Consider the following 12,012-nt stretch of genomic DNA (forward strand, 5'->3'; position numbering starts at 1 on the left):
AAAAATTCTGTCAACTTGTCTCATATGTTTATTCAACTAGAAATTGTTATTTCGGCATTTTACCAACAAAAAAAGGCTGTGAAACTAGTTACACACAGCACTTAAAAAAACAAAGTTTTCAACTTACATATTTCACATATATGATTACATTGTGAATGCTCATTTGTACAGTAATTATTTTTCAACATGTCCTCACCTGGGATTTGAACTTACAACCTCTATGTTCATGGCATTCAGATCTTCCTGATACATCTCCATGTCTGTGTCAATTATCATTTAATCTGACTACTCTCCCATCATTATTTGAGTTACTTATTTCAGCAATTTTTGGCTTTTCTGTATAGTTGTCTGATGTTGATGGGGTATATTACTCTGTTTAAATGTTACTCCTTAATCACTATGATAAATAACATAGTTATTTGCTTTGAAGTGCAACAACACAGGTAAAATCAGTCATTGACACAGACATGTTGGCATAGCAGGAAGATTAGAATGCCATGAACCAAGAGGTTGTGAGTTTAAATCCCAGGTGAATACATATTGAATATGAATTACTGTATAAATAAGCATGCACAATATAATCATGTGTGTCAAATATGTAAGTTGAAAACATTTTATGTTAAAAGCACTGTTCTCAAGTTGGAGCTAAGTTTGGAAAACTAAGCTTTTTTTAGTTCAATCAATACTTGGACCAAAAAGTTGACTAAAGTAAACAAAAAAATGGCTGAAGAACCACTTACTTAATAACAATTTGAATCTCTTGATTCCAACATCCTTGTTTGTAGCATGTGACTAGAAAGGCAGAAATGTTTTTTAGTTTCATGATGGAAATCCAAATATCCTGTGTTATTTGTAGATGTATTTGTTTCCCTAAGTGCAACTGACTGAGGTGTGTGTGTGGTCTATCTCAACTCCTGTTTGGCACTCCTGTTGCGTGCACTCCTGCTGCTTTGATGCTGATCGACCGTGTGTGTGTTGAGAGAGAGAGAGAATCAACAGGGGATTCCTTTTGGGCAAGTCTTGGCTATGCCTGTGATGGAGTGCCAGGAATGGACTCTGGCCTAAATGTTTTATGAATCAAAGTTCATTCGGGTCTTTCATTTATTTCGTTTCTAGGACGGCCTGACCGGTTCTTTTGGTTAAAGTGTGCCAACACTGAGTGTTTGTGTGCGTTTGGGGGTTTTGTTTCAACATTTTCCCAGCAATGTCGCTCATAGCTGTTCAAAGTCACATTTGTATATAGCCTATGCATGGTTGGTTAGGTTAAAGAGTTGTTTCAAAATGCCCGGTGTTTATTCTTGAATCCATTCCTAGTGATCCAGTTATTTACAAATGTTGTTGTACCAGCAATGTTCTTGTAAGATGCCAAGTAAGAGTGATTTAAGAGTTCTTATTTTGTCATGTTACCAACACCCCAGCAACACCACACCAGGGTCATATTCATTATGGCCAAACGTATACTGTTCGAAAAAAGGGTTCCAAAAGGGTTCTTTGGCTGTCCCCATAGGCGAACCTATTTGGTCCCAGGTAGAACCTTTTTGGTTCCAGGTAGAACCATGTTGGGTTCCATGTAGAACCCTATGTGGAAAGATTGTTCTCCTATGGGGCCAGCCAAAAAAACGTTTTAGGTTCTAGATAGCACCTTTTTTCTAAGAGTCTAGCAACTTTTTAAATGGAAAACGAAAACAGGTAGTCCATCCCTGTCAGTCTGTTTCCTTAGAGTTGTTGCCTAATGAATACAACCCAGTTGTTTGAGCAGACCTATACCCTCACGTTGGCAACAGAGATCATTGTTTTTCCCTTGAAGCCTGGCTTAGCTGACAGTACTTAACATACTGCTGTATGTGGTACATAGGCCTACACTCTGACCACTCATTCTAAACATACACACAGACCTAAACTAGACATTCCTGATGCAAATATCTACACCTCAAAGTAAAGCAGCGAGAGCCAGGACGTGGTGGTCAGAGAGAACAGGGGAAAATGAGTTTGTTCTTATTCTAACTATGCCACTCATGGTCACCAAAATACCACCTACGCACACACATGCACGCACACACAAAGATTTACTGTTTCACAACACAGATGGGCCTTTCTGTAGGCTGACATATTTGTCAATGTAAGTGTATTTATACTTGTTGACATCCGTACGGCCAGTATGTCAGGTACAGATGCTTCTCGGACATAACTGGTACTGTCTGTGTCCATGTACACAAACAGCACATGCCCACCAAGGTGGCTTTTGTTTTTGACAATGTGTTTGGCTGTAATTCTGTGTGGCATGGACCATATTAACCAAATGTGAGGCCAGTTTGTGAGGTGTAGGGAATGCTTCACCCATCTGTGTTCATCAACAACACATGCCCACCGATATGGCTAATAAACTGTGTGTGTGTGTGGGGGTATCATTTTGTGTGGCATGGATCATATTATCCAAACACCAGATATCTACAGTGTGTGGGTATCATTCTGTGTGGCATTAACCAAGCACCAGTGGTGGAAAAAGTACCCAATAGTCATACTTTAGTAAAGTAAAGATACTTTAAAAGAAAATGACTCAAGTAAAAGTGAATGTCGCCCAGTAAAATACTACTTCAGAAAAAGTTTTAAAGTATTTGGTTTTTAATGTACTTAAGTACCAAAAGTAAATGTAATCACTAAAATATACTTAAGTATCAAAAGTAAAAGTATAACTCATTTCAAAGCACGGTTTTCTTGATTTTTTAAAAATGTACGGATAGCCAGGGGCGCACTTCAACACTCGGACATCCTTTACAAACGAAGCATTTGTGTTTAGTGAGTCTGCCAGATCAGAGGTAGTAGGGATGACCGGGGATGTTCTCTTGATAAGTGGGTGAATTAGACCATTTTCCTGTCCTGCTAAGCATTCAACATGGAACTAGTACTTTTGGGTGTCACAGAAAATGTAAGGAGTAAAAAGTACATTATTTTCTTTAGGAATGTAGTGGAGTGAAAGTAAAAGTTGTCAAAAATATAAATAGTAAAGTAAAGTACAGATACCCCAAAAAACGAATTAAGTAGTACTTTAAAGTATTTTTACCTAAGTACTTTACACCACTGCCAAACACATGACACAGTTGTCTTCTACAAACGCTGATTCTATAGGCAAGATTTAGTCATCTCACCTCACAGGAATAACATGTGTTTCATGAAACCTCAACTAGTAAACAGAAGAGATACTAACATCCTTTCTTAATGTTCCTGTTTCTTCACAGGAAAATCTGGGACACCAAGGTTGCTGATCCATCCACAAGGTAAGACCTAGTCAACGTTTGAACATCTCAACTAACTACAAATCATTTTTTTCTCCAGATGTTGATCATTTTGTATTATCATTTTGTATTATAATGCCTTGTGAGTTTTAAATGTGCTTATAATGCATTATGTAGAGTGTTTAAATGAAGTGTTACTGGACAGTTCTTGTCTTGTTCCTCTCCTTCATGGAACTGACATGACAGACGTTAGCTATGCACAGGTTATGTGTTATAAAGCGCTATATGACATTTATGACCTCTTCTCTCCCAATTCCTAGGCTGAGCCTCATGGCTCGTAAAAAGGGTTTCTGGGTAGAGAAGGTTCACTGCCTGGGGTCAGAGACCAGCCTATCAGAGTGTCACGCTCAGCTGTCCATTCCACATAGCCCCACCCCCTGTAAGAGTGGGAGACATGCGGTGGCGAGGTGTGTACCGGGACCGCAGTTTGCACGTATGTCATCTGGAAGACCCCAGGCACCCCACCCAATTGTGGTAAGAGACAGGTACACGCACACATAAAAACGTAGACACACACACACATCATGCATCACTGTGCTAAAAGCCAAGTCCTAGACACTTTTCCTGTGTTCTGCACAAACATAAGATACAAAACATTCTTAGACAATAATACAGTCTAGTCATACATGATGCTGACACTCTCTGTCTCTCTCTGTCTTTCTGTCTCTCTGTCTCTCTGTGTCTCTCTCTCTCTTTCTCTGTCTTCCGTTCTCTCGCTGTCTCTCTCGCTCATTCTGACTCTCTCTCGCTCTCTCTCTCCTCTCCCCCTCTAGCCGGTGCGTCTGAAGGCTGGCCCCAGGCTGGGTGAGGGCCGGGTGGAGGTGCTGAAGGAGGGGAAGTGGGGGACCATCGTAGACCACATGTGGAACCGAGTCTCAGCTAGCGTGGTGTGCAGGGAGCTGGGCTTCGGAACCGCCAAAGAGGCCCTCACTGGAGCTTACATGGGACAAGGTAGGGTAGGACTCCCTCTCTATCTGTTATTCTCTGTCTTTTTGTCTCTCTGTCTCTCTCTGTCTGACTCTTTGTCTGTCCTACAGGGGTCAAGGTTTGACTTTTATTCTGACTGGCAAAGGAAAAAGTTCACTCCGGTTGTGCCACGTGAACATGGAAGTTGTGTTTTTACCAGTTTCTCCCATTTCATCCTGCCCTATAGGGTTCAGGGTCTTAGGCACAAGCACCTGAGAAAACACACCCATGTATATGTCTCTGTACTCTGTGTACCTTAGGCTGTTTGAGATTCCATGTGAGTCAGAGGAACTTTTCCAGCCATGCTTAGGACTTATCTTAGGACTCTACGCTCGTCTGCCGCTGAATGGTCTGAGAATGTATTTGTTTGTGAGCCTGAGGGTGCTGATCTGTGGTTCACACACTGTTAGCGGATTTCCCCTCTTCTCCACCATGGTCACTGCAGCTGTATGTGTGTGTGTGTGTGTGTGCGCACGTGTGTGTGCTTGGGCAGCTGGAGGGCTCAGTGTATATGGCTCAGTTCACAGCCGAAAGCTCCTCAAAGGAATGGAGTCAGCAATCTCAGCTCCACCAAGACGTGCACACGCAAACATGCACACACACAGCTGTGCATTTTTTCATATATTTTTTATTTCCTAATATGCGACAGCCACCAGCTGTTCTTACCACCTAGCCACGGGTCTTTCCCTGTTCTAGATGGGAGAAGTCTTGGTGGAGCAAGGAGTGGATTGGTAGGGTTTATAGTTTGTGCTGATAAACCCCATAGCTGAAAAAGGGATATGTAACAGCACCTGATCTCTAAATAAACCTTGGTGGCTTTATATTGAACTAAAGTGTTTTCAGAAAGTAATCATACCCCTTGACTTATTCCACATTTTGTTGTGTTTCAGCCTGAATTCAAAATGGATTAAATATAGATTTTTTTCACCTGTCTGCACACTGAATACCCCATAATGACAAAGTGAAATAATGTTTTTAGAAAATGTAGCAAATTTATTGAAAATGGAATACATAAATATCTAATAAGTATTCACATCCCTTTGCTATGACATTCAAAATGCTCAGGTGCATCCAATTTACCTTGATCATCCTTCAGATGTCACTACAACTTGGTGGAGTCCACCTGTAACCAAGTAAATTGTTTGGACATGATTTAGAAAGAAACACACCTGTCTATATAAGGACCCACAGTTGACAGTGCATGTCAGAGCAGAAACTAGGGTCCAAGGAACTGTCCATAGATCTCCAAGATATAATTGTGATGAGGCATATTATCTGGGAAAGTGTATAAAACAATTTCTAGAGTGTTGAACATTTCCAAAGGCATTTTCATTGGGAAATTGAAAAATATGGAACTACCCAGACTCTGCCTAGAGCTGGCCGTCCAACCAAACTGACCAACCGGGCAAGAATTTATGCAGCAGCGTACAAGACATTTTGAACTCACCTTGTTGTGCTGTGCTCACTTGAACAGGAAGGTGGTGCAACGGTCCTTCTTGTGGGCTCTAGAAGGAGTCCCAAAATCCTGACTTGGATTTCCGAGTTAGATGACCGTTGAAAATAATTTTCCGTATTTTCCCTGTCGGAGCTAGTTTTATCTAAGTTCCCAGTTGTCTTGAACTCACAAGTCTGAGATTTCCCAGTTCCGAGTTTCCAGTTGTTTTAAATGCAGCAGAAGTCATGCTGGATGGACAGCATGGACAATTTATTCAAACTTGTGTGGCCCATGGCGTTACCCCCTTTTTCGTGATATCCAATTGGTAGTTACGATCTTGTCTCATCGCTGCAACTGCTCTACGGACTCAGTGAAGGTCGAGAGCCAAGCCACACTGCTTCTTGACGCACTGCTCGCTTAGCCCGGAAGCTAGTCGCACCAATGTGTTGGAGGAAACACTGATGACCGAAGTCCGAAGTCCGCTAGAGCATGATGAGACAAGGAAATCCCGGACGGCCAAACCCTACCCTAACCTGGACGATGCTGGGCCAATTGTGCGCCGTCTCATGGGTCTCCCGGTCACACATGGCTGTGACACACCTGGCTGCAGTGGCACCTTAGCACTTATTGTTGAATTTGCGATTTCTAATTTGTTGTGTAATGTATATGTACAATGGTTGATGAGCACCGATACATTTTATCTATAATTTCTCTTCACATGACAAGGATTAAAAAGTATTTGCCAGTAGATTGTCGACTTGACGCATGATGATGACTGCTAGCTAAGATTTTGAAAGTATGATGTTGACATGATCAGTCCAATCAAAGCTACTGTAGATATAATGTGATTTGATGTAATTTTATCTGTGGCCAATGACCTTGAGCCTTCTTGGATGTGCACTTCTAACGTCTATGGCAGCACCCAACGGGCTTGAATTTTATTTAGCTCTATCCGTAGGTTTTGCTGTGACGTAGTGTCCCCATGAGTGTGAGAACACTGAGCCAATCACGGCACAAATAGAGAACATTACCAACCCCTACGCTCGGTATTTTCCACTGGCTGCCCCACCATCATAGAAAGCACTGAGGTAGGCTGAAACACCTGCATTTTGGAGCTGCCTTACTCAAGAAAGCAAAAAGGAGATCATGTACAGTATGTGGCTTTATTAACTCAAAGATGTTTTTGTTTTTTTACAATGTTTGCAAACTGATATGTGACACGTATTAATGCCAAAATAATAACCATTTATTATACTTTTTTTTTTATATGTGTATATATATTTTAGCTAAACAGGTGCTCCACCTGGCCTGAATGACGCATAGCCACTGTTCTTCACTCCTGGTTCTAGAGAGCCTTGGGAGTGGGGAACATTGTAGCTCTTAGCATCCTCATCTCTCACTATTCAACAATCTCTGGTATCAATCAGCCTTCTGCACCTATACTGTAGCCTATTATAACCACACCCATCCTAACCTAATCCCCGCCACAGCCACATCAAAGTACCCCTGTCCCAGATCTTATGGCTGCTACATACTGTAACACCCAGCAGTCTGTGCCTGTGTTGTAATAGTCAAGGCGAAGTGAAAAGCTTTTAATTTTCTCCCAAAATAAGTTAATATTTCCTCCTGATCCAACCACTGGGCTGCTGCTTCAGTAACACCCAGTGTGTGGGTGTGAATGCTTACAATGTCTGTGTTAAGTCTGTTCCCAGACCTGCCTGTAGCATTACTATGTTATGTGCAGCTCTAGCCTCATAGGCTGTCATATCAAATGACAGGTTTAATCCTCTCGCCCTGCTTTAAATGCAAGTCCCTAGCTATATCCTGATTGGCAGGGCAATGGGTGTGAGACTTTTCAGCTGTACACACACATGCGCGCACACACACACACACGCATTACACACTTTCGTAACAGCTGCTTAGCTACAGCCATAGCCGGACTAGGGGACATCTGCCAACACTCTCTATAACATGTTGCTTTTTAGACTTTTTACTGTCCTATATAATTTTGACTGAGTTCTGCAGGCCACATAAACGTATACATGTATGGTGTTGGAAAAAGCCTACATTAAGAGTCCAGATGACAGGACAGAGTCTAACGGACACAGACAGATAGACAGATGCAGACACAGACCAACAGACCGACAGACCGACAGACCGACAGACCGACAGACAGACAGACAGACAGACAGACAGACAGACAGACAGACAGACAGACAGACAGACAGACAGACAGACAGACAGACAGACAGACAGACAGACAGACAGACAGACAGACAGACAGACAGACGCAGACACAGACAGACAGACGCAGACAGACGCAGACACAGACAGACACAGACCGACAGACACAGACAGATCGACACAGACAGACCGACCGACACAGATAGACAGACCGACACAGACGACCGACACAGATAGACAGACCGACCGACAGAGACAGACAGACCGACAGAGGCAGACCGACAGAGACAGACAGCCCGACACAGACCAACAGAGACTCAGACAATAGGAAATGTACATTGAATAACTGGTGTTTTTATGTACTGTAGCTTGGTAAGCATGACATGTTCTGGTGAATATCTTGTGTTGTTGTCGTGCAATAGTCTCAATAAATGCAGTAAATGCACGTAAAATGTACAGTCACTAAACATTAGTTTAAATATAGTATTTACAATAAAACATTTTAGATAAATAAACTATGCTATAATTAATGTTAGCACATACAGTACATGCCAATCAAGCAGACAGATTCAAATCTTTAAGACTTTAGGGAGCTGGAAGCGGGATGATTGTGGTTACATAGCTAGTGAGAATAGCCCAAATAGTTGGTTAGTGGTTAGGAGGGAACCCTAGTATTTCCCTCTCTCTGAAGTTAAGCGTGGTTTAGGGAACATTAATTGTGTTTTTCTTTCCGTGGGACTGCTTAATGTTCAGCTGTTGAATCCTATTTGAAGTCCTGAGCAATAAAAACCATATAGGTCTGCCTATGTGTCTTTCAGCCATAGGGTTTGTGACATTTCTCAGTCACGTTGCCTGTACTGATCCCAGTAGCTTTTGGGTGGGGCTGTTTGGGGACACAAATATAGCTCTGTGTGAGTGGCTGGGTGTGTGTGTGTGTGTGTGAGAGACGTGTGGTGTTAACAGTGTGTCTGAATGTGTGTGTTTAATGTGAGTATGTTAATGTGTTAATGTGAGACACCAACTATAGAACTAGCCATCCTGATAGCCAGTCATCCATAACCATCTACCACAGATACAGGCCTCTTTCACTACCGCTATCAGAGCTAGGCCTCTTTCATCCTCTTGGGGGTTCTACTACCATACGTCAGCCATGTTTTTTTCCACTGCACCGTCTGTCAAAGGGATTACCACACATGCAAATCAGCCGCTGTAAGGTCACGCACACGCAGAGCTCTGACTGGATATGAGATATGATAGGGTTCACAGACCAGATCTACTGTACCTCACGGGGAAAGAGGACTAGTCTAAAGATTACACAAAAACATTTCTCCTCTGAAAATGAGACCTTGAAAGGAGATAATTGAATGTATGCACACACAGGTGTGATACAGCAGGAACTGCACAAAGTACACTGCAGTGAATGGGAAATTAGTGGGAGTGAATTTTACATTTGCTGACTGTTTATAGCACTCAACTTTACTTTAATCATTGGTAAAGTTGAGTCAAAAACTGAAACCAATGTCTAAACTCATCAGCTGCCATTTGAACTCTCATCATCATCATCATTGGTTTAAATTACAGGGACAATGCCTCTGTTTCCTATTCTGATGAACACTGGTGTATTTTTACTACCATATGTTATTTACTCTGTGAGGTGGTATACATCAACGTTTGTGTGTGTGGCCGCTCGTTAGTGTGTGCTTGTGTGCAAGATTCCTTGTAATCGGTTTCTCAGGATCTATTTCGTACCCGCCTTTTTTCACGGAACTATTGCCCAAATCAGCTAAAATGTGCTTTTTTAAATGAAGATCCACAATCCACAGAAGCTGTGTTGGTCTTGATAAGTTAAACTGTGGTTGTTCTGATCTACCTACTACTAAGTGGTATTTTACGTGGTTTTCTACACACACATATAGAGACAGTTGGTTCAGGGAGTGGGTTTTCTTTAGTCTATTTAATGTGGGTGGATGTATACCCAGTCATTGTTACCAATATGGATGGAGGCCTACAATCTATAATTTGGAACAGGGATGGGCAACTCCAGTCCTCGGGTGCTGGAGTGGTGTCACACTTTTTGCCCATTCCTTGAAAACCCTGATTAAACTAATTACATTCTAAAGTGAAGATCATGATTAGTTGGGTAAAGTGTGACACCAACCAGGCCACCGAGGACTGGAGTTTCCCATCCCTGATTATGCAATCACCAACCTGCTTTCTCTCAGCTCTCTCGCTCTCTTGCTCTCTGATTTTTTTGGTCAGACCACCTGTGTGTTATTTTTGTGGTCACTCAATATCTTCCCAGCTTACACCTCCTTTTAATTTCTCTAAACATTGTTTAAAAAAAAACTCTTCTCAATGTACTTCCTCATTATCTCAATGTTACTTTTCACACTTATCAATAAAAGTTAATGTACTTGCCTACTGTCTAAATTTGAGTACTCTCCCACTTTCTTTCCTTCATCACATTGACAGGTTGTTTTACAGTTAGAAGCACCAATCTATGGACTCAAGTGTTACTGTATTTTATCTCCCAATTCAGCTTTGGCTCTGTTCTTGCTTGCACGTGTTCTCTGCTCGCCAGGGGGTTGTAGCGGATGGCTAAGTTACCAATGAGCAGTGACGTTTTCTTTCTGAAAAGTACTGGCTGGGTGGCGGGTGTTTATTTTTTTTTTAAATTTTTAAGTACAAAATGGTGGTAATGATGTGTGTCGGATCTCTGGAGTACTCGAGGTACAGTCTTGTTATCTCCTCTGGCAGACAGACAGACAGCGAGAGATAGAGATAGGAACCTTTTGTTGCTTAAGTACAGATAGGAACCTTTTGTTGATGGGGTGCTGTTGGGGTTCTGTTGTGGTGGGGAAGACACAATCGGTTCACACAAACAAATGGCTGAGATCATTATCTGTTTATCGCTCTTTAACCTCAGTTTTCACTACTGTGGGTGTAGGTGGGTGTGTCTATTAGATAAGGGCCGTTTAGGGGGATTGCATTGCAATGCCCTCGGGTCTAGGTTAAGTACCATACAAGATACAGAGAGATGTATGGTTGGTGTGGTGTGTTCATGCTCTCATCTTCCCTCTTCTCCCTCTCCCTCTTTCTCTCTAGGTACTGGTCCTATCCATATGAACAGTGTCCAGTGTTTGGGGACAGAGAAGTCTATCCTAGACTGTTACTTCCAAGATGTCCCTCTCTGGACGTTTAAACACACCCAGGACGCCTCAGTACGCTGTAACATCCCCAATCTTGGCCTGGACAGCACGGTTAGAACACACACACATTCACACACACACACCTTTACATTATATAATTAAGCAATAAGACCATGTTCTGTTATAATCTCCACTCGGCACAGCTAGAAGAGGACTGGCCACCCCTCAGAGCCTGGTTCCACTCTAGGTCTCTTCCTAGCTTCCGGCCTTTTCAGGGAGGTTTTCCTAGCCACCGTGCTTCTACATCTGCATTGATTGCTGTTTGGGGTTTTAGGCTGGGTTTCTGTACAGTACTTTGAGACATCGGCTGATGTAAAAAGGACTTTATAAATACATTTGATTGATTGATTGAGGGGGTGTGGTATATAGCCAATATACCAGTGCCTACCACAAACCCCTGAGGTGCCATATTGCTATCATAAACTGATTACGAGTGTCATCAGAGCAGTAAAAATTAATGTCTTGTCATACCCGTGGTTTACGATCTGATATACCTCGGCTGTCAGCCAATCAGCATTCAGGGCTCGAACCACCCAGTTTATAATACCAATTCAATTATTATAGAGTCATTAGATATTTATAATTATGAACATCTGACTTGCGAAACATACAGGTTGAGAAAATACTGAATTGAAATGTATTTTTCTCCCTCCTTCTCCTCCCTCCTCCTTCCTCATCCTACCCTAGGTGCGATTGGCGGGGGGCAGGGAGCCAGGTGAGGGGCGTGTGGAGGTACTGATGGATGTAGGGGGTCGTAAGAGATGGGGGTCAGTCTGCAGTGAGAACTGGGGGATCAACGAAGCCATGGTGGTCTGTAGACAGCTGGGTCTGGGGTTCGCATCCCGAGCACACCAGGTACGGAAACACACCTATGAATCCCTATTCCCTGTATAGTGCACAACTTCTGGACAGAGCCCATTGTGGG

General features: G+C 42.5%; 1 protein-coding gene across 1 annotated transcript in view; it reads left to right on the forward strand.

Moving 5' to 3' along the window:
- loxl4 (lysyl oxidase-like 4) overlaps window positions 1-12,012 on the forward strand; it is a 71,234-nt gene that overhangs the window by 35,437 nt on the left and 23,785 nt on the right. Inside the window, exons 5-9 of the mRNA XM_071393622.1 lie at window positions 3,237-3,275; window positions 3,554-3,767; window positions 4,067-4,244; window positions 10,984-11,138; window positions 11,775-11,942. Of these exons, the coding sequence (XP_071249723.1) occupies window positions 3,237-3,275; window positions 3,554-3,767; window positions 4,067-4,244; window positions 10,984-11,138; window positions 11,775-11,942 (754 nt within the window). The remainder of the gene's footprint in view (window positions 1-3,236; window positions 3,276-3,553; window positions 3,768-4,066; window positions 4,245-10,983; window positions 11,139-11,774; window positions 11,943-12,012) is intronic.

This window comes from Salvelinus alpinus, chromosome 3 (assembly GCF_045679555.1).
Source record: "Salvelinus alpinus chromosome 3, SLU_Salpinus.1, whole genome shotgun sequence".
Lineage (NCBI taxonomy): Eukaryota > Metazoa > Chordata > Actinopteri > Salmoniformes > Salmonidae > Salvelinus > Salvelinus alpinus.